Here is a 27,585-nt window from a genome sequence, read left to right as displayed (position 1 = left end):
GTAAGCTAGGGGGAAACAGATGGGTGTGGTCTTACCCTGAGCACAGATAGGCCCCGTCCATCCTTCCTTACAGACGCAAGTGAAGACGCTGCCCCCTCCAATGCAAGTCCCGCCATTTAGACACGGACCAGATTCACACGAGCTGTTCATGGCTAGAAAGAAAGAGAGAGATACAGTGAGAAAGATACAGACTAATGAGTTCAGCATGGAGGTGTTTTGGTTTCTATCTCACCCATGTTACAGGTACTGCCACCCCAACCGGAAGGACACACACATCGGAATGAGTCTCCATGATCGTGGCACGTTCCTCCATTAGCACATGTTGTGGAATCACACTGATTGTCTCCTGTAACAACAAATCCACTTTGAGGGCAGGCACGGACAGTTAGATGCCTAAAATGAAAATACATTTAAACATTCACTTACGTGAGTTACACGTCTTTCCTTTCCAGTTGTCAGTGCAGCGACAGTGGAAATCATTCAGCAGATCCTTACAAACACCTCCGTTTAGACAAGGCTCACCACTACACTCATTTACCTCTGAAGAGAACAATTTAAGATTTAAGATATATAAGATTATATACAGAACATTATACATAATGCTACATTTTAGAGGACTTGGATCAATATTGCCAAATCTCTCAACAAAAACAAACAACCTGGATAGAAGACAATGTAATTGTGTACTGTATATTTTCTTATGTTCCCTTATGGTTTCATTTTTATTCTGTTTGGTCTGTTCCTGTTTGCCTTAGTTTTGTTTAGTCCCACACCTGTTTCTTTTGTATCCCCATGTATTTAAGCCCTGTGTTTAGTTCAGGTTTTTGTCTGGTATTGTTAATGTGGCTGTGTTTGGTTTTATTAAAGAATGATTTGTTTCTCCACTCCTACGTGCGCTTTATTACACCCAAACTTGACCGAATGCTGGTCAGTAATATATATATATATATATGCATCCTTGGCATAAGAGACTTCTTTCAAAAACATTAAAAAAATCTTCTGACCCTAAACTTTAGAACCATAGAGTATGAAACATTTTAATATTTTTTGTAAACTTTTATATTTATTTAAAGAACAATTTCAAGATGGCAATTAATCTCGTTATAACTATGTTGTATGCTACTTTATGCAATTTAAACTCCTAGGAAGTGATATATACATACATATATATATATATATATATATATGGACTATTATTTATTTCTCTCTCTCTCTCTCTCTCTAGTCACACACCAGTCACACAATGCCAAATTATGGCATTAATTATTACAAATTAATATTAAACCATTTTTTTTATTATTTTCAATGTTTAAAACAGTTGTGCAAATTAATATTTTTATGGAAAGCCATATATATTTGTGAAGAATTTTTTTGATGAATAGAAAATTTTATAGAAATGAGCAGAAATATGTCCTTGCTGATTAAAAGTATATATATATACAGTATATATTAAATCTTATTAACCACAAACTTTTAAATGGCAGTGTTCAAATCTAAATCTATTCATAAAGCTCTCTCTCATAGGACTGATACACTACTCCACTAATGTCAGACACAAAAATGATATAGAGCTGATATTTTTACCCAGCTCACAGAGTTGACCTTCAAAGCCATCAGGACAGATACAGCGGAAGGAGTCGATGTCATCAATGCATGTTCCTCCGCTGTGACAAGTGGATGATTCACAGTCATTTATATCTGAGAGAGAAAGCAGAAACGAATGTTGCTTGTATGTTTATATTGAAGGTTTAATACGGGTGTGTGTATGTGTATGTGTGTAATATTACTCACTCTCATGACAGTACGTGCCAGTGAATCCTGGTTGGCAGGCACAGGTGAAGTTTCCTTCTGACTGGCTGATGCAGCGCCCATGAGGACCACACACATTTGATAAGATGTGCCGTACCGCTTTTGCTGTGCCGTTGGTTGTCACGGCAATAGTACAGCTGTCAATCACTAATCGGAAAAACAAAACAAGATTAAACTTAGATTGTCATTAATGCTTGTGTGTAATATCAGGATCTTTGAAAGAAAACATCTAAAGAAATAAATCTTAAATATAATCTTGCTGTTGCCAGCGCCGTCCTCTACTACATTAACACATCATAACATAAATTTGATCAGACCTTCAGTGAGGTCATTTGTCTACCTTGGCAGGTGCTGGTCTTGCAGTGGTCTCGTAGCTGACTGCATGTTTTCCCCTCATATTCATCTGTGCAGGCACAGTAAAAATCTCCCTGCAGAGAGTGACACTGGGCTTTATTCTGACACGGGTTTGGACTGCATAGATCTACCTGCACCTACAGAGAAAGTGAGAGAATGAGAGAGGAAATTAGTGATTGAGAAAGAGACAGTTTTTTGTGTGCATATGGAATTATTGACCTCACCTCACAGTTGGTTCCAGTGTATCCGTACAGACACTCACACTCATAGCCCATGGCTAGCGAACGGCACCGTGCATCATTTTGGCATGGGGAGCTTGCACACCTGCTCGGCTGCACTTCACAGTGTCTTCCCATGAATCCCGGCTGGCACTGGCACACATAACCATGACGACCATCCTAACAAATACACACAAAGGTGGAGATGATTTATAAGCTGATTTGTACGTGGTGTACAAAAAGTTCCATCTCCAAATCTCGATAGTTAGACTTATAAAACATTTTTTTTTAATAAAAAATGTTCATGTCATGTAGGCTATCTGGCTTTTTATTCTTGGATAAGAATTTTGAAGATATAATTAAATTTTTTATAATTACATTTTTTTGTAATAAAATTTTTTAACTGTAATTGCAATTTTTTTTGGTGGAAAAAGCATTTTCTGTGATTAACCCGATTTTGCCAATAACAAAGATAACTGATGAATCCTTCATGCTAATGCATAAGATATGGTACAAATAGTGCAATACAAATAGTAAACATAAGATAAAGTGAGAAGTAATAGTAAATAGTTTAGTCAATAAAATTAACAAACAGTATACGGCAAATAAAATAGTAATGAATAGTACAATTATATAATATCATAAGTACATAATATGATAATACAAATATTTATCATATAGATTATGTATAATATTATAATAATAGCAATGGAATAAGAAATATCAATTACAGTAAATAGACAATAAAAATAATAAGTTAAATGGTGACTATGAATAGTACAAACATTTAACAGCATAGTTGTAATAGATTGATAACTGCAAGTGGTATAATATTACAATAATAATAATAACAGCAAATACAGTACAATGTAATATCAATTGCAGAATAATATTAGCCTGGATGCCAGCCCCAACTCCGCCCATAACATTTTTTGGTCGGGAAGTTCGGTCTGGACTCGATCCATTGAGAAGTAATTATGATCAGACAAGAAACGTTCGGGCCAATCAAATCGCCAGGGCGGGCTTTATACGATGATGGATAGGTGATCTGCAAGGACGTAATCATCACGTTATCAAAGAGCGCTTAACTGGTTTTAATAGATTAATTAATAGACAAACAGAGAACTGCAATCAAGGCATTTGTCGATCGGAAAGATATTTTTGCCATCCTTTCTACAAGATTCGGCAAAAGTGTAACTTATCAGCTGGCTCTGACGGGTCGCTAAGAAGATGGGACGTAATGAAAAGCCTGTGGTCGTTGTGGTTTCTCCTTTGGTCACACTCATGGAGGAGTAAGTAAAAGACGCAACACTCGTTATTTAACTTCTAAAATTAGTAAGTTCTGTATTTGAAAACTGCGCTATGCAAAGGATTTGACTTACTGCATTGCTCTGATTGGTTGTAGGTTTACCGACTATCCAATTGAGTGCAGAGTTTTTTTTTCTTCCCCTGGTTCGATTATGACACGCCACATAATCAAAGCCCTACAGAGCAGTATCAGACTCATATTCTGACTAGAATATGAGTATGACGAAGTCAGGCTAGAATAATATAGACAATATGAAAAAATGTGAAACATTATAATATTGATCATTAAACTGACATTTAACAAAAAGATTTGAGTCATTTTACTTTATATAGGCATACACAGTGACAATTTATAAATTTTTAAATATTCCTACATAGACTATATAAAATAAAATGTCACAACCCTGTCTCTTTTTGTGAGACCAAAGATCGCCCGTCATATTATATCTCATGTTTAATCACTAGACTAGAGATATCCGAGCCAGCGGCACACGTCAGAAGCACTAGCCGAGGTAAAGCTGTTCCAGGCGGGGTACATGAGCGCTGAGCGCCCAGTGAATGCCTGGATCTCACAATTCCGAAAACAAATTTTTAAATAGGCGCTATCTTTATAGAGTCTTTATAGAGTTTTAACCACATTTCGTGACACAACAACAGTAGTATTTTAAAATTTCGTGGCTTTTCTCCTCTGAACTTTACTATTACTAATTATATCATGACCAAATACAACCAGAAACAAATGTTCAGTCTTGCTTGTGAAAGACAATTCCTCGAGACCTGTTTTCAATTGTGTGGCAATTTGTACAGCCCCAAGAAGCACACGAAACAGGCATTTTTCTCAATTCTTGTTATGAGAAGTATGAGAAAGGTGCCCTCCGCTATATGATGGCACCGTTGACGTACACTCCAGTGGCCAATAGGGCATCTATGTATTTATTATGTCTATGTTGTGCAGGGCAGAGGCCCAAGCAAGCTTGTAAAACTTTAAGACGTAAAAAAAAAAAAAACCCAAGATATTAAATCTCATTCCATTATTTTAACACATTTTTTTTGGTTTTGAAGAATATTGGAAACCAACAAGTTTTTGGTGACCACTGACTTCCATTGTGTGGCCAAAAAACACACCTCTTTTATGTTCCACAAAAGAACTATAAACAGTATTGCACCTAAATAAACTAGCCTAGATTGTGGATGATTAATGAAAAGATGCAGGTTTCTGTACTGATATACTGCGCACAAAAGCTGTACAACCGATTCAGCCCAGAATGTCTAAAAAGTAATGTCAAATAAAACAAGAATATGCCCACCTGACAGGTTCCTCCATTTTGACACTGACCGTAACAGCTGTTGACATCTGTGAAATAATCATTAACACATCAACATAACATTCTGGTCCAATATGTGTAAAAGCAAAGAAAAATAAGAAAACGAGATTAAAGCATCTCAGAGCTGTTAGACATGCGAGAGCAGGCTGCATTACAGAACACATGCACAGTTAGGAGAAAACCTTTAAGAGACTAATTTAGAATAACCAAAGATAGAAAATACATCACTTCCTTTACAATGTGCTCATGGCTTTTTTCTGTTGAATACATACATTTTAAAGTTTGTGCTGGTCACTTTTTAAAAATGGAATTAAAAAAATGTTCAAAAAGGACAACAAAAGGCATCATAAAAGTGTTTTTTTGATAGCTCTCTGATAACTTGTGATGATCAGAGCAAAATGTAGCAGACTGAAGTGCTTTTCCTTGGAACGTTCATCAGAAAAATGTCTGATTTATGAACAAATCAATTCTTTGAGTCAGATCGATTCAATGAATAGTTTGATCCAGTTTACAAAATTGGTCAAAAATATTTGTTCACAAACCTCACTGACTCAATGATTCCATCACATTAACACTGTAGGTGAAAATCAGCAAATATTGACTTAAACTGGTTTAAATATCAGCCCATTTGCCATTCAAAGCTGTATGGTGTAAGAGAAACATTCTCATGGATTTGGATACACAGTAGGATAAGCAAATTATAACAGAATTGTATTATTTTTTTGGGTGCCCTATTCATTTGAACAATTTTTCTGCTTAATAAAAAGCAAAACAGCTTTAATCAGCGTTAGAGAATAGAAAGAAGAGCAAAAGTTTGCTGCTTTGCAAAAAAAGGGTGGAAAAGTTTGAGAGATATAGACTTTATAGAGTTTGTATACTGACTGATATTACAGTTCGGTCCCGCCCAGCCCGGGTAGCAGTTGCAATGATATCCACCAATTAGATTTTTACAAGCATAAGCGTTTAGACAAGGTTTCCTCGTACACTCATTCACATCTGTGTAAGAAAGAAAAGGAGGATGAGGGGAGATAGAGAGATAGCATGATAGATCGAGCCCCACCACCAAGCACAAGATCTCTGTTGTGTCAAGCCTCTTAAAAAAACTCAGATTCGTATGATGCACTGTGGCATATATAATACACATCCTCTGTGCTGACAGATTCTCATTTAAATTCCCCTGTGTGTGTTGTTATGACACTATAGAAGTTCATATAAAGGAGGTGAAAGTAATCTAAATGTTCATGTTCTGTCTTAAAAGCTTTCAGACACCCTAAAACAATGGTTATCAACCAGAAAACTAGCTAAAACTAGTTAAATCTAGATATTTCTTATTTTAATTCACCCCCTCAGCAATGTATTTATGTATGATTTCTAGACCTAAATAAATAAAATCTTCCTGGGTATTTTAATATTACATTTATATTTTCCTAGTTATGACAAACGCTAAAATATTTTATTGAGTAGAAATTGTGAAAAAAAAAAATCATTAATCAGTAAATCATGAACAACTGAAAAAATCATGGGGCCTTTAAATATTGTTGTGGACAATGGTGAAGCCTTGGAGTAAAAAAGCTGACCTAAAACAGGGGTTCCCAAACTTTACTGTCACACCCAACCCCCTTAGATGTTAAATATTTTCATGAAGTACCTGCTGATATTTTAAGTTAATCATTTTAATTTTTAATTGAACAACTAAACGACATATGCAAATATCAATGGTTATTATTAATAGTAGTTATATTTTTTTTAACTCTAATTTAAACTTGTAATTACAACTGTCTTATAAGATATTTATAATAATGAAATGCACTGCACGCTTTACTCTGAAACAGAGGAAATGGGTTTAATGTGTACAGGAGGGTACAATATGTCTTAAGTGAACAAATTAAAGTTGTGTGGCTATATGGGACCGATGGTGTACCCTGGATGAAATCGGACACCCTCTTCAAACCTGCACAGGTACAGTAACCCTGCCTGCTCCACACCTGAGACTGGAACACTACCGGGGAAACCTGACCCGGCCCCTATAACCAGACACCACAGCTACAATTCCACACAGCACTTGTTTACAGGTTATAACGCATTTCCTGTCGCACTCAGTAAAATACTTCCACCACACCCCTTTTGAGCTTCTTTCTCCATGATCACTCTAATATAGTCCCACAAAAAGATAAATTTAGTCCCCGTCTTGGCAGTTGCCAGGCCCGTTGATATATTTAGCTTTACTTAAATCACCTGGGTCTGGTTACAGATAATATTCAGCTATGTGCCATGACCACACAGGCTCGCACGAAATTCACACACATACAGTACATGCCCGCAAACTCAGGTTAAATCAACATACAAGCACGCAATGCCAACATTTATACATATTTACAGAAATATCACACGCTCATGCACTCGCAAAAAGCAATTAAAGGCACAAGCATACAGTACGCTCACGCTGTAACACAATCACCTGTGAGTAATTCGTGATGTAAGATGTAAACGTGACATTCAGTTACACACCTCATTACAATAAACAGGTGCCATGAGGCATCCTATTTGGACGTGATACGGTCCAGTTAAACGTGGTACTGTTTTGTAACCCTAGCCTAATATCAGTAATATGAATAACTGTAAACACACACATCTTGCTCTCACCTATCTGACAGGTCTTGCCAGTCCACTGTGGGGGGCATAAACAGTCAAAGCCATTCTCCAGATCAAAGCAGGTCCCCCCATGAGCGCACGGTTTTGACGTACACTCATCTTTGTCTGAAACACATGTACATAGAATGAAAATAAATATGCACAATTGAGAGTATAGTCTACTTCATCTAGACTAGATAAAAGAGGGTAATTTCTGACCTTTCGCACAAGTTGGGCCATCCCACCCTGGGGGACACTGGCACTCAAACCCTGATGCCAGTTCATGACATGTCCCGCCATTTGCACATGGATTTGACATGCACGCATGCTCGGCTGTAAGTTACAAATATACACACATGTTTTGATATACCTAAAATCAAATATACTGCAACTGTATTTTTAACCATTAAGAATAGTTTGTAGAATTATAAGACAACTTTTGTCAGAATATCAGAAAGCTTTTCTGCAGAGTATCAGAAAGCTTGTTTCTTACCGATATGGCAGTTTTTGCCAGAGTAACCCTCAGGGCAAGAGCAGAAATATTCATCTGGCTCAGCATTCAGACAAGTGCCTCCATTTACACAGGGCTTGTGTGTGCCACAGTAATTTAAATCTGTACAGAAACAAACAAATAAACTATATACAATCTTACTTTTCTGACAGGAAAGAATATGGCAGAAAAGTTGCAACATGCCATTCGGAGCAGACAAAATGTGTGTGGATGTCAGTGAATGTCTAATGTGAGAGGGAACAGGCCTCGACTGCATTCATTTACTATCTTAACAAAACATATTTAAGTAAATGAGAAGTTACAGGTCACAGCACCAAGAATCTCATATTAGAGGGTTATTTTGTGAGTGTGTGTGTGTTTGCAAATATTTGGGTAATCTACCTGCTTAAAAGTTTGGCATCTCTGCAATTAATATATATATATATATATATATACTGTATATTATATTTATTATTTAAAATATCTTATGTTCACCAAGACTGCATTTATAAAGCACAATATAAACAGTAATTATTTGAAATATTATTACAATTTTAAAACATCTGTTTTTTTTAAACATCATTTTTTTTAAAGTGTAATTTAGTTCTATAATGGCAAAACAGAATCTCCAACAGTCATTACTCCAGTCTTCAGTCACATGATCATAATGTGATTTGGTTGGGAAACTGATTTGGTTCTCAAGAAACATTTTGTGCAACTTAATATTTAGAAAAAAAATCAGGATTGTTTGATGAACAGAAAAGAATATTTTTTTTTACATTAACAGCTTTTATTTAAAAAATAAATACGTTTGTGCAGTAGTGTATGTGTTTCTTTTTGTAAATACAGATGCACTATGCCTTTGAATGGAAGACGCTGCCATATATGTTTTTATATTTTTTTCAATTACATGATATGCCACTTAATTCCATCTATATTTGCTGAAAAAAGAAGGTACCGATAATTCAACTTACCTTTGTCACACAGAAGTCCTCCCCAGTTCTTCTCACATGTACATGTCCAGGGTTTCAGACAAGTGCCATGCATACACCCCGGGTACGGCAAACACTCATCGCACAGTGGACCTTGCCAGCCGTACTTACACCTACAACACAGTAGAGCATAAGCATGAGTAGGAGTGTGTGTGTGGTCCTGGTTAGCCATATGTTATGGGGTCAAAATGTGTGTGATATTCTGAACGAAATTTATACTAATGAACACATTTATCGCACTGCAGTAAAAACCTAATAAATCATATCAACTTTCAATGTGTTTAACTTTTTGTTTTACACAAGTTTTCTATTTACACAAAAAATGTTGTCACACATTGCACATGTACACAACACCAGAAACTGTGAGGGAGAGAACAGAGAAGTCTGAGTATCACAGGGAAAGGAGTGTAGTACACACAGGTCGTGACCTCTGTCTCTTTCCTAATCTAAGACAGCAATGAATTCCAGACAGATTGCTGGTCAAAGGTCATTTCCACCTCACATACTTTAAAAGATTTCTGAATTGCCGTAGAGGAAAATAAACATCACTCAGACACACCGGGGATCAGTGGTTATATACAAAACAGCAAACTACATACTATACTATTTCTGCAGTCTTCAGCATCTACTCAGGTGACCTACTACAAATTTACATGTAAATTCTAAAACGCTTTTCATTAAATCATTTTCCCAAGATGATAACTGGACAAATTGAACATGCAAATGTGAAGAGTTCATGTGACAAACAGATCATCTGACAATAACAGTAAAAATAGCATAGACTTAAAGTGTTTTATGCATTAATTCTCATGTATTTAAAAAAAAAATGCTGTATATATACTGTATTCCATTCTGAAAATAGCCAACCACTCATACCTTCATAGGGGAGACAGAGCTAATATTATCATTTTATCCTTCAGTTGTCTGCTCTGGACTATTTAAAGCTGCTGTGCATGCAAGTAAATGTGTGTGTGAAACAATTTTACTCTAACAGACAGACTCATTCATCTCTTCTGGATGCATGGCCTGAGAATAGAGAGAGATCAACTAACACTTACACACATTCTCCCGGAGCGTCACAGCTTCCGTGAAGCTCACTGCAGCCTTGCTTACAGATAGCTGAAAGACAGAGAAGTACAGTATGAATTAAGTTCAGTATATTCCTTTGCTCTCCCTTCATTGATACATGTGATTTACATTCAGAGACTGAAGACAGCGCTAATAAGGTGTTCACACATAAAATGATTTTATTGCTGGAGGTCACCCAGAGGTTGTTGTCAGGATTACGTTATGTTCATTGTGTTTTGGTTTTGGTTCCTGTGCTGTTTCCTTTGTTCTCATTGTTCAGCCATTAGTTTGTTCCCATAGTAACTGATTTCATTCACCTGTTGTCTAATTTGTATCTTCATTACTCCCCATGTTTTCAAGCCCTGAGTCTTCCTTAGTTCTTTGTCTGTATTATTATAGATGTGCATTTAGTTGTGTTTGAGTAATAATTCCTGCTATATATATATATATATATATATCAAAATGTATTTCAAATACAGTACATTTATTTTTTATGCTAAGTATACTAAAATACATTTACACATGTATACCCTGCAACTGTTCTTTGGTATACTAAATTGGGAATTTTGTGCTTAATGCACTTTAGTTATCCAGACATAGTGCTGAGGTCCAACTAAAGATATACTGAAGTATATTTGATTGTGCTAAAGAGGAATTATTGCAAGTATACTTTCGGGTACACTTTAAATTTCTTGCATTTACAGACTGATATTATACACTGATCAAACTATCCCTACTAATAGTGATATTAAAACACATTTTAGGCTTAATATTAAGAAATGTGCATTGTGCAATTGAGAAGTCCTCCAAATAAAGTTTAATTATAATATTTACTGTATATCAGTAAGTCTCAAGCGATATATCAGTTAATATGTTAATGGATTTTGTAGTATACTTAGTATGAAATAAATGCATTTTAAATTAATTTTACTATAGGTTTTTTTTCACTAGGGAGGAATTGATAATTGTTGGATCATTGTTGTTTGCTAATTGCTGTGATCTCATGTGAGTCACAGGTTGCTGGAGTGAAGGGATAATTGTTGTGTACTCACACGGAAAAGAGATGTTGTTGTGGGGGGGGGGATAAGTTTATTAACTTAAGATTATGAGGGTACATGAATGAAACAATTGGGATGTGCTCAGATAAATCATTTATAATAAACAATGCAATGTTTCATAAATAAAATAAAAAATTGTCAATTGTGATTTCAAGGTGACTTTAACGGAACCCTGTTGCATTGCTGAACATCACAACATCAACGGTTTCTGTCGCCACCTTTCTTGATCTCTGTATCCATTATATACCAAAATCAATATACTGTATGTTTACTCATAAACACATGTACACACCTTTCTTGCAGTCGGGCCCAGTCCAGCCGTCCATGCACTGCTGACCGCCCAAGTGATCGCATGTGTAATGGCCAAAGTAATCATCTCGGGGGCGACACTGTTTGTTACACTTGTTGCCGTAGTAATAGCGATCGCAGCGCACACACACGCTGTAGTTCATGCTGGCTGTTTGGCCCTTGTGCTGAATGGTCCGTCGCTTCTCTCCGGGGTTCATTTCTCCGCGATTTATACTCCTCTCGATTAACAGATCATCACCTTTGACAGAGACAAAAACATTGGTTTATATGGGTGTGTGTTAATTATGAAGCACAGTCGGTCTTCCTGCTTCAGTGGAACACACACACTTGTCTCAGACTGCTTGGGAGCCAGTGAGGAAATAATACAATCAGGAACAGACCAGGAAGAACCCCCCCCCCCCCCCCCCCCCCCCAAGAAAACACAAACACACCCAAACTTGCTCTCGAGAAGAGAAGAGAAACATGGTGACCTTGCGAACAACTACAGTCACAATGTAGCGAAGCAAAAAAAGTGTGTGTGGGTGGCTGGGTGTGTGGGAAAAAGACAAACAGCGTCTTAAAGAGCGAGCGAACACAACTTCAACAATGATTCAAATCTAATCTATGCTGTTCATGAAGGTGGGTGTTGGCTTGAGATTCTCACATTGCAGCACTTTCCATTCCATTCAAGAAATTCACACCTGATTAAATTAGCAATATCATCGTCTAGGGACACGACAGGGATAGGGATATGGCTGAATCAGGGGGTGACATGATCACCAGAGGCCCAATCACTTACCTGAGGCCAGAGACTCATTTGCATATTACCAAATGGTAGGCCTAATACTATTTACCAAATACTGTCAATACAATTTTTCCTCGATAGACTAACATTTTTCTTTTTAAACTGTACAGGTGAATTCAGGCAAACTGTACAAATAAACTGTACATTATAATGTTGTGTTTAATGTAAAATAAATCATGATGTGCACAGATAAATCATTAAACACATAAGAATTATATTTTTCTCAAATTTGATTGCATTTGAAAAATGATAGTATGTGTATATGACAGCAATAAGAGACTTTTATCGATGGTAAATGTTTACATTTGTACATTAAATTTGAATATATCTCCCACAGGAATGCAGAAAATATTTGAAACAGCCAAAGTAAATTGAGGATGTATCAGAGATAGCAGTGTTATTTCTGACAGGTCATTATGTTTGACCACTAGCCAAGGTGCTCTATAAATCGTCCTTGTGCACATTCACTCACGAATCCTTCCCCACATCCAAAATCACCCCACTCGCCCCATCTCAGTCCACTTGCTCTCTTCCTTAAATGGACACACGATTCCAGAAGTGGAACAAAAGCTATGACATACTTTCCTACTTTCTGACTAAAAAAAGGAATTTGTAAAGCTCTTTCATATCAACTGTGCCATCCCCCCTTTTTTCTATACTCTCTTCCCCCTCTCACTCTCCCCTCACTTATAAACCTAAAAAAAAAAGTACTCATCTCCTAATTCATCTACAGCAATTAGTTATAAAAATACACACCAATCACTCCCTCTCTATAAACTGAAGAAGACACTTAGAGACTGTTACTGGGTAGAGTCACAGTAGTGTGTGTGTGTGTGAGAGAGAGAGAGAAAGAGAGAGAGAGAGAGAGAGAGAGAGAGAGAGAGAGAGAGAGAGAGAGAGAGAGACTAAAGATAAGCCAGCTCAAGAACAGTCACACACATAGATAAGAGCCCTAACTATCAAACAGGTAAGCAGCAGCTCTCGGAGTAATCAGTCGAGTTTATCCCGTGAGCTCAATCAACGCTAGAACTTCAGCCTTGATCTGAGAGGCTCTCTTTAACTCAAAACAACAGCTTTAGATAAAGAAAAACCTCAGGAAATGCAGATGAGGGCTGCTGTTAGGTTTAGAAACAAAGCATCTTTTCTTAGTTTCTTTTCTTTCCTATTATTTTCTTTCTGTCCTATTTACATCTCTCCATCAGTCTGTCTCCAGTTTGCTCTGTTTCACTGCCTCCAGCACAATGGGCGCGATTTGGCCCCTATTGCCACGGCCGATAACAGATCACAAACAATAGACCAAAGAATGCCAATAGCCAAATAATTTCCCTTATAAATACACAACTCTCGCGCTCTCTCACCCACATTTCTAAGTTTTCCTCCATTATAATGTACCCCACCTTTCTTAACTTCCACTTCCTTTTTGCATTTTTTCACTTATCCACTTTATTACCATCTAGCGATACAGGCAAGCACTACAGTACAAGAGAAACACAATAACACCCCTTTCTCTGCCCCTTGACGATACATGAACAATGCAGTTGACGTGCTGGCCAGAAAGAGCTGTTTAGAGTCCAAACGCTGAGCTGGAGAGACGGACTTCCTGAAAGGTAAACAGCCCCACAGGACCCTCTCCTCCAAAGGGCCTCAGCTACCTGATGCCCTGTAAACAGCACCCCACCTATTTAGCACCTATATATATATAAATGCTTCATCATTATTTTATCCAAAACAACATTAGCATGCAATTTTGCAAGACCTGTTTTGTATTTGAAGTACCCCTATTTTGTTCCTAGTTCTGTCTCCTACAATATATTTACATGTTATATTTATAATATATATATATATATATATATATTTACAAAAACACATTATTTTCCTCATAATACACATTGCATATCACCTAATTTCTTAAAGAAATGGTTAGTTTAAAGATTCAGTCTCTCTAAACTGGTCTACTGCTTACAATGTGTGCCTATTACACTGTCTGCAACCAACTTTTTAAGCATTTTCCAAAAGTTTCATATCCCCACACTGATCCACACATATGTAAACCCTTATAAAAGCTCACCGAGATGATACAGATGGAACAGATCAAATCAAATTATCACTCTATTCTCATTTTATTTAGCAAAATATCTCACCATTCACTGATGCTTTCAGATCGCACTCAATCACCATTATATGTTTGGTCTAAAACGCACCTGCCTTCATGTTTTGCCGCGGTAAATTGTGTAACAATTTAAATTGTGTAAACAATCAATAATCAAATAATAATGTTAAAGGTTATGTTATTATTAAGTTGATTAAATTGTATTAAGTTATTATTAATTATTAATATTAATTATTAATTAAAATTTCTATGCATAGAATTTTTTTTTTGCAGATAATGGTATTAGGACAAATCCCTTCAAGGAATTACAACCGCATTTAAAGGGGCCCTAAATATGCTAAATTCTTTCTGCCCCTATTAGCATAGACCATATTTATCTCCGCATCAGAGCATTTATCAGCAACATTTAAGTAAGAAATGTATTCTTATTCAATCCAGAGCAGTAAGTGATTTTCTGTTTTTATATTGTTGTTTGATTCATATTAACAGCATATTTCGCAGTAGGTACTGTGCATTACGCTGCTTTCAGTTACACAGATATAATATACACATGACAGTTTAAGCGCAATAACCCATGAAAGAGAACTTAGTTTAATACTCAGCAGCTCATTTGCATTTAAAGATACAGTATGTGCACGAAAACAGTGTGTTTTTCCTTCCACACAAAAGTCGGCATTTAAAACATAATAAATTATCTGAGGGGTATTTCGAGCGGAGACTTCACAGACACAACCTGGGGACAACTGAGACTTATATTATGTCTTGTAAAAAGGTGCATAATAGGTCCCCTTTAACACTTAAATTATTTTTCACCCATCTGAATTACTCATCAGTAATTCGCTCCACTCGTAATGCATCAGGAACATTCACACACTCTCACTGCCTCTTTACCGGTTGATGTCTCAACATCTTGTCATCTGGATGATCATCTAAAAAAAATGCAGACTAGATCTTGCTCATGGTCTGTCTGAGTGAGATCTAGTCTGTTTGAAATCCATGCTAAGCAAAGCCCTGTGCTATGTTTCAGAGAGTCAGAAGACAATTGTCTGACAAAGTTGTGTATGTGAACATATCAGTGCCTTGTTAGTGTTGTGTGTATTTGTGAGAGTGAATAATCATGCCAGTCAGTAGCCCTTTGCTTTAGGATTAATTATCGGTGGTGTATTTGTTTTTACGTGTGTGTTGTGTGTGTGAAGAATAGCATCGCAGCTGCTCAGACAATAATTAGCTCAGACATGTGTGGAAAATAACGAGCAGCAGTAACGGTAATTAATGTCTTAACGAGGCGATGACCTCACGCTCTTTGTTTAGGCCCAAACTCTCTCCGGGGACTTTAAGCATTACACGCGGAATATAAACATTTTCCATTTGCATGCTAAAACGACCTCCCTTCCCCATTAAGGGCAAGAGCACACTAGCAACAAACAGCCACACAAGATATTCATCCACAAATAAACATAAACTAACATCTACAAATACTCAAATCTGCTGTAAAGTGTCTAGAAAGGTTTAAAACCATACTCTGTGCTTGAAGACTGAAGGAGACATGTGCGTCGTTTATTCTCTTTTTCTTCTACTTTGCAGTAGAATAGACTGTCTTAATAAATTAGGTAATCCAATTACGTTATTAGATATAATGGATCAGGATTTGCTTATTATAGAGCAGTTCAGTTTTGCAGTAACTTGTTTCTGACCAAACCACAGCCTCCAGTCATCACCACCTCCCGACTGACCTACATATAATCCTCATTTACAGTGACATTCAGCACTAACTGATGTCCACCTCACTTGTTTTTCCCAAAAAATAAAATAACAATTTACTTTCTAACATAACCTTTTCCCATCCAGTCAAATACGCAAATCTCCAGTCCATCTCAGCAATGCTTAGTTTTGATCAATCCAGTTAAACTTTTTAATTGCAAATCAGGGTTATACTACTTACAGCTAGTTCAATTTAATGCTAGTTATCGTTTACTTCACTTCTCATTGTGAAGAACACATTAGGTGAACAGTTTATGATGTTTTTGAAATACACACTAACAATCAAAAGTTTGGGTTCAGGAAGAGTTTTTATTTTAAATGTTTTTGAAAAAAATCTCACCAAGGCTGCGTTTATTTGACCAAAAATACAGTAAAAACAGTAATGTTGTGAACTATTATAACAATTTCAAATAACTATTTTCCATTTTAATATTTTGTTATATTTATTCCTGTGATGACAAAGCTGAATTTTCACATGGTCTTTCAGAAATAATTCTATTCAATTATTATTATCAATGTTGAAACTGCTTAATATTTTTGTGGACCATATTAAAGAATATTATTCTCTTGTTCTTTGTTCTTCAAACTGGAAACAATATTTATTTGAAGTTTTTTTTATAACATTATTGTCTTTAATATCACTTCTGATTAATTTGATGCATGACTTAAATTCCTCAAGGTAATTAATTACCTGGAAATTTTGAGAGTATTTAGCATGTTAGGGTTTATATAACACATTGCTTGTAAATGATCATCGAACACAGAGAACATGAATTCCTTCGTTAATGGTACTTCCTGTCAGAGTCATCCTCTGTTATGGAGCAAAGGAGAAGCACCGGAGGAGAAGAGGAAAACAGGACACATCTGTGTATGACAACACACACACATCAACATTCACACCATGTGTTAACATGTCCTTTGCACTGGGTTCCCATACCATGACAGTTGATACAGTGCGTTCTGATAAACAAAAAATCTAGTAAATTAGTCTCTCCTACAGTAATAAATGCAGAGTTAACAAGGCCCAGATCATAGAATCTGCTGATATTCAAAGTTTTCTTGTTTTCTGTTACTGTCATAGCATTTTTATTACACTCATGTGCCACACCTGTGTTTAATCAATGACCTCATTTAACCCATGGTTTTCATTGAAATACACTTTTTGCGATTAGATCAATCTCATTGTAGATCTCAGACATGTATGCTGTATGATAATGAGAAAAATGACAGAGACTTTTAAACCTATGGTGTATATAATGGAGACCTTTACTTTTTCAAATAATGTAGATCAAATTAGCCAAAATATTTAAACGTGAGCATGAGGGTATATTTGGAATTTAGGGAATGATGGGCAGTCGGATTCTGCAGAAACTTGTGTAATTTTTTGCTGAGTTTTGTGCATGCACATCCTTCATGAGCCTGGGGGTACCCCATAATGGTTCAAAGACACATCAGACCACAGGAATCTAGCTCTAACTTAATACTCTGATCAACCACCCACCTGCTTTTTTTATTACAGTTTTTTCTCAGTCGCTTTGGTGCTTTTCTTAGGTCACATTTGAAATTCTCAAAACTTGTTCAACCTCTACATCATCTAGTCAATTGTGCTCATCGTAAAAGCAATTACTCATTCTTTTGAACAAATTGCAAATGGTAGCGTTGTGCAATTTATTATGTACAACTTATTATGTCTGCTGTGACATTTATTGTAAACATAGTGTCATGCCATTTCAACAGATTTGGCAAGCGATCCAGTGTTGGCGCTCTGGAGAGTGTCAACGATTTCTATTAACAATGTGTTTTTGTAATGTTGAGCAATGTAACCAATCACAAACATATCTGTTGAGTTCTTGAATTCAATGGCCAATCAGAGGCTGGAGTTTTTGTTCAGAGCTGAGCTCTGCAAACTCACAAAATCTTCTTATAACAAAGTGTAGACATTATGTAAATAAGAGATAAATTGTGCAGTCAGCGTCACTGATTATAATGGAACTTTGTGAGATCACAATTAACTAAAATAAGTGACTGCTTTTTAGTGATTATAAAAGGGAGCGTTGCTTTCTGCCATGCCTAAAATATAAAAAAAAAATTTACCAGGAGCATTTATGCTGCTGAGATGTGTAGGTTGTGTGGCAACACGTAACTTGAAACCATTTCATGGAAATCTATTTAAATATGTTTTAAAGGGGAAACACATCTCCTTAGTCTTACCCTGATAATTTATTATTCACATTAAGCATAACATACTGCAAAACCCAAGCTAATTCAAGAATGTTAAGTCAAATGACTTTCTGTGTCATTGTGGATGTAAACATGTTCAAGAGAGGGACAGCAGGTCATGATAGCTTAAAGATTGTGCACGCAGTAATGCATGGTGGTGTGTGTCAAGGTGTTGGGAAATCATTACTCACTGCCATCAGTGATCGTTTGGTTGTCCCAGTCCCAAGCCTCCACGATCAAAGTGTACGCTAGCTAGGAGATAGAGAGAAAGAGCTGGTTAATATACACAGACATATAGGTCTCCACACTCAAAGTCTATGCAAAAGACAAATAAAAAATATCAATGAAATAATACGCAGTGCAAAAACGGACAAACAAAACACTTTGGCACAAGAAGCACATACACAGTACTTATTAGTCTACCTACAGAGGCAAAGTAAAATAAAGACTGACTACACAACCATCCAAAAAAAAAAAAAAATCAATGTTTATGTATTCACATTAACCTCACAAAACATAGACGCTTTCAGCAGTGACAACATAAACAAACGGTACTGCGCATGTGCATTAATCTGGCCCAAACTTAACTTCCGGCAGACTTGCGGAGACAATCCATAACAAGTAAATAATCTAGTAGCTGGTATTTCTTGCCAGTCAAAGAAAATAAATGTTACCTGGCCAAACTGAAATGTGACACTGCCAGACCCGTTGAACAAAATCGGAGACAAGATGTTCTACCGACGTGTCTGATTTACCGCAGTGTTAAAAAACTGTGGCGAGCGCGACGGCGGGGTTTGATAAGGTTAACATAGCTCTCCTTACTAGCTAGGCTTCTTACATGCTTGCTAACCTTTTTTTAAGGTGGGTCTCCACATTGACAGCATGTTGGATGGATCTGTGCAGCGCTGTTTGTGATACTAACCATTCAATACACAGACTGGTCCGCTGTCAATGTGTTTGCGAGAGAGATAGAGCGTGCGAATATGCGCTGCACGCAACTTTGCAGTCAATTACAACTTTTCCCATCTTAAATTGTTAAAAACACGGAAATCAATATGTGGCGGTCAGCGCTGATAATGTGGTGGGCTGCCACAAATAAATGTATGGGAAACACTGTACTGGTTATCACTCAGATAAACATAGGCTATTTTAATACCGCTGTCTCCCTCATAGGAAACCTTAACATTTTTATTTTTAAAAATTGCGTTTGCTCCCTAGGTCAGGTTGCACCCCACAGCTCAACAACCTGCTCATCACCTTAACTTTTACTGCATTTGTAGTCAATGCCATATTATCCAGTAAACGCTAATAAACGAACAGAACGGAAGTTAACTTTGGGCCAGCTCATCACCATGGCAACGCGTCTGATGAAAGCGTCTATAGAAGAACATCCAAAGACATCCTCAAAGAAAAAAAGATATTCAAGTATAATAATACCTGGGGATTTTCACTCTAGGGATATTACTCTAGGGATATGGTTAGTTTGTAGCCATTATAAAACAATAGCAATTTATTTGATGTCCTCGTTTAGATAGCGTGTGAAGTGAATATGTTTGTGTACCTTTTTAACCGGATGCAAGTCATAATAGCAAAGTGAATAACCTGGTTCCCACAGTCTGGTGACTGATTAGCCCGGTTATAAACCAGATGAACGATGAGATGGTGTAAGGACTTTTGTATGAGTGTGCATCAGGTCACTGCCGCAGTCAACAAATTCATAAATGATTGTGTGATGTTTATGCATGCATGTTTTGTTTTTTCTACACTGAACATGCTTCGACAATGTTCTTTAGTTCATTCATTGCTTGGGAAAATGTTTTGCTAAGTCAAGTTGATTAACAACATGACTTCAAAAGGTTCCTGAACCAGCAGTATTTTAGGTGAGGGAGAGGTCATGTTCTTTCTCAAATAAGTGATAATAGCGTTTATTTCCTCAAATCTAACAGAACCAGAGTGCTTTTGGGATTGCAAACACTGTCCTGGATGGAAATTTCAGGAAATGCTAGAAAGAGAAAGAAATCTCAAGCATAGACAGAAGACAGAATATCATACGTGTAATAAGCTTCTGTAGAACCACTTAACTGTCACCATCCTGCTAGCGTGACGCTTGGCGCTCTTTATTTATTGCCTTTTTTTTCGTATCACATATTTTAGTAATCATCATAAAATATGAATAGTTTGAAAGCTTACACATTTAAAATTCATACTTTGAAAACCATTTCGACATTGAGTTACCGTGGAAATGGTACTTTAAAGCCTCTTTGTCGAAATCTGCAATTGCAGTCATTCGTGGAATTATCAACTTTATGTGAGTTGTACCTCGGCACAGTACAGCGCAGATGAACACAATGTTTTGAGGAGAGTGTGCGGCTGTCAGTCACCACGACGGATACTGGCATTCAGAATCACAGATTCTACTTTTTGGAAGTATGACCAACATAAGATCTGAAACTTCAATTTTTGTGATATCAACTTCAAATTTGGAACACAACTTGGTTATATATATGGCTTTGATGTTATTCTGTAAAATATATATTTTATATATACTGAGTGTCTTCTTTAAACCAAGATCAAACTTAGGCCTAAGGTTTTCAACCATTGTGCATTTTCATGTCTATTCTCAAATAGGGGGTTGGCAGTTAAGAGGTTAACTGTACAATGGCTTGCAATTGGTTTAAAATCAGAGATTAAAATGCAAGGAAACAGCTTTTTATGTTTCAAAGAGCCACTTGTTGAAAACAGAGGAGCTTTATGAAGAGTTGTTTTTAGCAGGTCTATGTTTTGCAGAGAAGGTTAGTTTTTTTTTTTTTTTTGGTTTGGGCAGAGATCAGGTTTACTGCAGCAGCACGGCATGAGAAACATGCCCATGGATTTTGTGTGCTAACACTCAAGCATCTTTTCTCTGGAAGCATGAATCGGCACGCTAACATCAGTGAAGCCAAACTGCTCAAACTTGTATGTGCATGCAGTAAATGGTAAGAAGGAAAGACTCATGCAGGCATGGCTTCAAACCTTTCACCTCTAAGCAAAATTCACAAATCTTACAAATCCTTTATTCTTTTTGGCATTTCATTGACATTCACATGTGTACATTTTTACTTGTACAGGATGTTGAAGGATGTACATTAAGAAAAAATGTAACACGGTAAATAATCAAAAACTCCTGGTCTTCTACAAAACACCATCATCATTGCTCCAGAAATGCCATCACTCTTGTCTTGTTCTGCCACTTGTTTTTAAAAGTTTATATATATATATATATATATATATATATATATATATATATATAGTTTTTCCTTTGTAAACATGCACTATTGTCAAAGTGTCCAATCTGCTTTGACACACAATCTTTCTCTTCTATCTGATGCTGTGTCTGTGTACTGTATGTTTGTGAATGGCCCCCTAAAAATGTAAGTATAGCCAGTAAGACAATAACTATGACATAATTTCAATGTCTTAGAGAAATGAGTGAAAGGTATGGGCTACGCTTAAAAAAAAAACCCCAGAAAATATTCATCTTCAAAGTTGTTTCTCTAAAATATTTCCAAGTTCATTCCATTTTGCCTGGAGATTTTTGTGATCATCTCATCCTGCTGAAAACTAACAGACTCCATTCTTGACTTTTTGATTTATTGATCATTACACGTACACTTTTCACGAAACCCTGATATACTTTTTAAGAATTGTTTGATTAATTTTCAAAAGAAGAGCATTTATTTGAAATATAAATATCATGCAACATTGTAAATCTCTTTTTATCTTTTGATCAAAATGTGTTAACATTATCATAATCATCTTAAAAATAAAATGAACTATGTGCATGCACTGCAGTACTGCCATATTAATGTATTTATATACGTTTTATGATTCTTACATTACAAAATTAAATAATGATTACTGTGGGAACTGGGAAGGACAGTGAAACCTTTTTTTTTTTTAATTATCTTTGGTAGAAGTCACAGTTTTTCTCAGTCGCTTTGGTGCACTTCTCACATCACAATTTATATTTGGACAACAGTTAGTTCAACCTCCACAACATTTAGTCATTTGTGCACATCATAGTAGCAGTTTCTAATTCCTTCCAACAAATTGCAAATGCTTTTGGACATGCATCAGTTTTCATACAACTCACTGCTGTTTTATAACATTATCATTTGCTTATGTCATGTCAGTCAAAATTAACTATAATTGTGAATGCTGAATAGTCATTCCATATAAAACTAACAGTCCTCATTTCATTGCTTGAGTCATCACATACAAAAATGTTGAACTAGTTGTCAAAATCTGTCAAGCAAAATATATTTTTTGACAATTTCTCTCAGGTGAACCTCAGCTTTCAATGATGAGAAGGGATGCTCATGAATGATTTACAGAACTATGTACAGTATGTTGTATGTTCAGTTCCAATAAGTACTGCAATATTGTTTACAGTTGTGCACAGATCTACCCAATGTGAGTTTATGTTTGTTGTAAATATTTTTTTCTTTTGCACAATGCTGTGAACAAATTAGAATTGCAAAGAGCATATGCAGTAAAAATGTGAAACATACATATTCAGTGTCCGTTACCTCACTAAATACAGTAATGTGTAACTTTACTGTAGTTTTCAAATGGCTGTGAAAATAGTATAAAGTGTTGTATTGAGTATTTTCAGGTAGTGCCACCAAGATCTGACTTTTTTGCATTGGAGTAAACTGTCATAATGAAAACATGACAAAGCCATATGACTATGTTTTTCATAAACAATGATGTCAGAACTTTTCATCTTACAGTAATGACACTAACACTGTCATTGACATGAATACTTGCTTTTGAGGAATGAGCAATCCATTTTGAGCAAGTGACACACTTTGCAGGTTATCAACTAGGTTTTGCAGTTTGTAATAATTGTTTTGAGAACTGCATAAACTGTTGTGCAAATGTAAATAGTCATGTGAGAAATGCACCAAAGCGACTGAGAAAAACTGTGACACATTTTTCTTTAATGCCTACATTTTGTTTGACATGGAAACAATAATTGGCGGACCCCCTGTAGTACTGCCACAGACCCCCTAGGAGTTGCGTTCCTCTTTATAATATCCAGAATAAGATCCAAACCCCATTAAATGTGTAAGGATGTTGAGGAATCAGTGTCAGCACACTAAAGAAAGGGAAAGGTTTTTTGTTGCATTAGTTTGTAGCATGAGCATATAATGTAAGTTCAGTGGCGTAACACAGTTACTAATCTCCATAGACAGCCATCAGACACCAACCACCAGTCAAGGGAGGAGCAGGAGAGGGGAAGATTTTATCTTTCCTTAGTTGGAGGGAAATAAGACACCCACATGCATATACACATGCCAGCAGATACACAGGAACACACGCACACACGGGCAATGAATAAATTACGCTTCCTAAGTGACACTGAGCAGGCAGTGTCACAGTTTTTACACATCAGAGGACAGTGAGGGGGATGTACTGTACTGTCTATTGCAAGAGTCCAGCCTGAATTTGTCTTTCATTAACATTCATTGTGTGGGAAATACTCGCACCTGTGTGAACAAATCGGTCTAAGGATTCAGGTCAAATGCAAATCAATGCACAATAACACACATACCCACACAAACACAGGAACTGTTGCACCTAAAAGCTGAATGTGATATATGTAGGTTGGTAACACACCTGTGTTCTAAATTCACTTCATACCCAATGTGCTTGGGTTTCCATGGCACAGAATTAACAATGCAATTCCATTGTGTGCAATTTTCAATGAAAGAGGTGGTGGTTATTTTTTAGCAATAAGCCAAGTTAAGCTGTGTATTTTGATTTTACTATGGTGTGATCTTACCTTCTAAAAGGAATTTATCACTGAAAAACAAAAAATGAGTGCTGAAAAACCTAAAAAATATGGCCATTTTATTGACATTTAGATGTACATTTTTACATGTATACACAGGTCAAAACTGAAACTTAAAGTTGTCAAACCTCCTCAGAAAACATTTTCCATGCATGTCAGGGGTAACGGTGGTAGAGACTGAAGGTTGTAAATAAATCTAAATTCTAATGACAGATAATTACTGGGCAACTACAAAATATCATCACTTTCTTATTATAAAATGTGCCCTGATATAAACTTAATGAGATACTCCACCCAAAAATGAAAATTCTGTCATCATTTACTCACCCTCAAGTTGTTGCAAACCTGTATGAATTTCTTTCTTCAGCTGAACACAAAGGAAGATATTTTGAAGAACGATTGGAACCAGACTTAACACATAGTTACACATAGTCCCTTTAAAGTGGCTTTTTAAACATACTTTAATTGCCTAATTGAAGATTAAATTGTGATAGATCTTCTAGAGTCTTGCCACTTTTAACAGTTGTTTGGCACCATTGACTTCCACAGCAGGAAAAAAAATGACTATGGAAGTCAATGGTGCCAAACAACTGTTAAAAGTCTATGGCAAGCCTCTAGAAGATCTATCATAATTTAATCTTCAATTAGGCAATTATTGTATGTTTACAGTAAAAAGCCACTTTAAAGGGACTATGTGTAAATTTTTAAGTAATTTATTATTTAAAATCAATATTTTTATTCATAAATATGTCCTCAATGGTGTACAAGTACCTCTGCCAATTATCTGACTTATCCTAGTAAACGAAGATTTTATCTTTATATACATGGTACGAGTAGGTCCACGGAGGCTTCCATGTAGTTCCGCCAAAAAACTATAATAGCAGAGAGGGACTTAAAGTACTAGGCAAACGCGTTTCCACAACGCGCTTTCGTTCAGAGCCAGCCTGACGTGACTCAACGCAGAAGAATCAGAAGAGCAGAGCAGTGGAAGGCACTTGTCACTGCCCCGGCAAGTTTGGATAGAGGTGGATAGAGAGTATGCAGCGGAAGTCCTGTTTTCTTCTCGACAGGTAAGTCAATATACAGTCTTAATTACAAGCTTTTTTCATTGTTTGGTTGTGTACTTTATGATAGACAGACATTAGTTCATAATGATATCTAATGCACATAGGCTACTTCAAAAAATATAATGAATAAAGAAGGCTTAACTACTTATTACAACCGTTCATGTTTTTCACAGTCAGTAATTCATACTGTAACATTCGTTTATTCGTTGTGTCAAGTTGCTGTTTGTTTGAAATAACAAACCTGTTCACCCAAAGAAACACTCGACGAAGTGCTATTCTTATAGCTTTTTGATACATAATGGCTAACATTGATGCAACGCGTATTTGAAAAAGCAAGGCGCTGGAGAGTACAATTCGTTTGAATGCAAAATACATCCACAAGGAACACGTGTGTGCATTACAGTAATATGTCTGATAGTCAAATATCAACTGTTATCAGTCCTGTACCCAGTAGTTGATATCAGAGACCAGAAGAAGAACACATTGCAGGTTTGCATCAAACACCTGCTCTAATGCTCAGCCAACTAAAGAGCACTCAGAAAATAGGAGAAAGAAACAGTCATGAAACAAGAGACCCAACACTCATCCAAGATTTAAAGAAAGCAGGATGGAGTGAAAGGAGGACAGGACAGGTCTGAAAATAAAAAGTAGAGGAGATCCAGTATTTAGTCATGCAGGCCCTCATAATGGTTTTTGCTGTCAAGAATGATAGACTCAAGTTTGTTTTGTCACTAGCATCACTTTCTCTTTCAGTTAAACTTTCAATGCAGCTTCTTGGCAGGTCCACATTTCTGAGATATAAAACAGAGACATAAATGATAAAGACACAGTAATTTAAGTGGCCTTACCCCTATATCTCAAAACAACCAGATACACTGACTGCTTTTAAAAGAGCTCATGTTAGCTTTGGTAAAGATATATTGTTATTGTACATTCCTGCTTGGTTTGTAAAAAGATCTCTTTTCTTGACTGTGTATTCAGGGTTTAGATTGAAGACTGAAAACATCCTAATCGTAAAACAGAACATGTACTTGGGGAGCTCTTACTTGGAAAAGCTTAAATAATAATTTTAAAAAATGTGTGTGTGTGCTCAGTGGGACAAGATTTTTTTTTTATCCAAAAACAAAAGATGGTATGCTGGAAAAGAATCAAAGATCTAACAGCTGTAGGACGTCAAGCGCAGCAGGACTTATAAGGCCCATAAACATCACCTTCCGTAAACTGCACCCCTCCCCTTGGCACACCAGATTTGCAAAGAAACTATGGACAATGGCAGATGCAAGTGCTGATCTACATAACAATGATGATGCACAGAGTGCGTTGATGCAACTGTATCAAACAGTATTGTGTGCCATCATCATTCCTATTCGTTGTTGAATCATTTTGAGGCCCTAAAAGCAGACAAGCTGCAGAAAAGAACATTATGGGAGGATTATTCCCATTAGCAAGTGTTTATTTTTGTGGTTTGCCAGTTCCAGAAATAACTATAAAACATCACAGCAGGAGGATTTCCTTCCTATTATGGGCTGTCTTCACCCGAGTTGTTAACACAAGACTGCAGACTTCACAGACTCCAACAGTTACAGCAAAGAATCTTCAAATGTGCACCAGCTGACTCTGAAATCAGTTGCTCAAATGACTGTTGAAACTAAACAACTTCTGAGCATGCTATAGTAGAATGACATACAACAATATATAGATGGATAGATAGACAGACCGATCGATAGATAGATAGATAGATAGATAGATAGATAGATAGATAGATAGATAGATAGATAGATAGATAGACAGATAGACAGATAGACAGATAGATAGATAGATAGATAGATAGATAGATAGATAGATAGATAGATAGATAGATAGACAAAATATTCACGCACAGTCATTCTATCTCAATTTTAAAGCCACTTTTAAAGGCATATGTACACAACATAAGAACACTGACAGCTCTCACCAAATGCAGTGATTTCCACTACTTACAAAACAGATTTACCAGGTTTAAAAGGAAAAAAAAAAACGCACACTGATGTAAGCTCTGTGTGGTTTGAGTTAAATGTTTTACCCACAGTAATGTGCCTTGCGTTATCTTACAAACTATCTGTTCTGGTCTATTTAGCGACAATTCCGCTATCTGAAACATGATCGTGTAGACAACTCCCACTGCCTCTCTCTTTCTCTTCTCTATCCCTTGGGTTCTGATATCACTCATGCCAGCTCTAGACAAGGACTCAGTCTTGTGTAAATC

General features: G+C 36.4%; 1 protein-coding gene across 2 annotated transcripts in view; it reads right to left on the bottom strand.

Moving 5' to 3' along the window:
* The window catches only part of jag2a (jagged canonical Notch ligand 2a), a 40,868-nt gene that overhangs the window by 10,989 nt on the left and 2,294 nt on the right, over positions 1-27,585 (bottom strand). Inside the window, exons 3-18 of one of the 2 annotated variants that reach the window (XM_039671861.2) lie at positions 18,629-18,689; positions 11,546-11,800; positions 10,186-10,246; positions 9,110-9,240; positions 8,139-8,258; positions 7,865-7,978; positions 7,658-7,771; positions 5,897-6,010; positions 4,997-5,043; positions 2,388-2,561; positions 2,150-2,300; positions 1,792-1,956; positions 1,585-1,698; positions 427-540; positions 233-346; positions 36-152 (exon numbers count right to left, since the gene is read on the bottom strand). In XM_039671861.2, coding sequence (XP_039527795.2) covers positions 36-152; positions 233-346; positions 427-540; positions 1,585-1,698; positions 1,792-1,956; positions 2,150-2,300; positions 2,388-2,561; positions 4,997-5,043; positions 5,897-6,010; positions 7,658-7,771; positions 7,865-7,978; positions 8,139-8,258; positions 9,110-9,240; positions 10,186-10,246; positions 11,546-11,800; positions 18,629-18,689 — 1,966 coding nt within the window. The remainder of the gene's footprint in view (positions 1-35; positions 153-232; positions 347-426; positions 541-1,584; positions 1,699-1,791; positions 1,957-2,149; positions 2,301-2,387; positions 2,562-4,996; positions 5,044-5,896; positions 6,011-7,657; positions 7,772-7,864; positions 7,979-8,138; positions 8,259-9,109; positions 9,241-10,185; positions 10,247-11,545; positions 11,801-18,628; positions 18,690-27,585) is intronic. The other variant, XM_039671862.2, reaches the window with a different exon arrangement.

Source organism: Pimephales promelas, chromosome 11 (assembly GCF_988280905.1).
Source record: "Pimephales promelas chromosome 11, fPimPro1.hap1.1, whole genome shotgun sequence".
NCBI lineage: Eukaryota > Metazoa > Chordata > Actinopteri > Cypriniformes > Leuciscidae > Pimephales > Pimephales promelas.
This window is presented reverse-complemented; position numbering and strand designations above follow the sequence as displayed.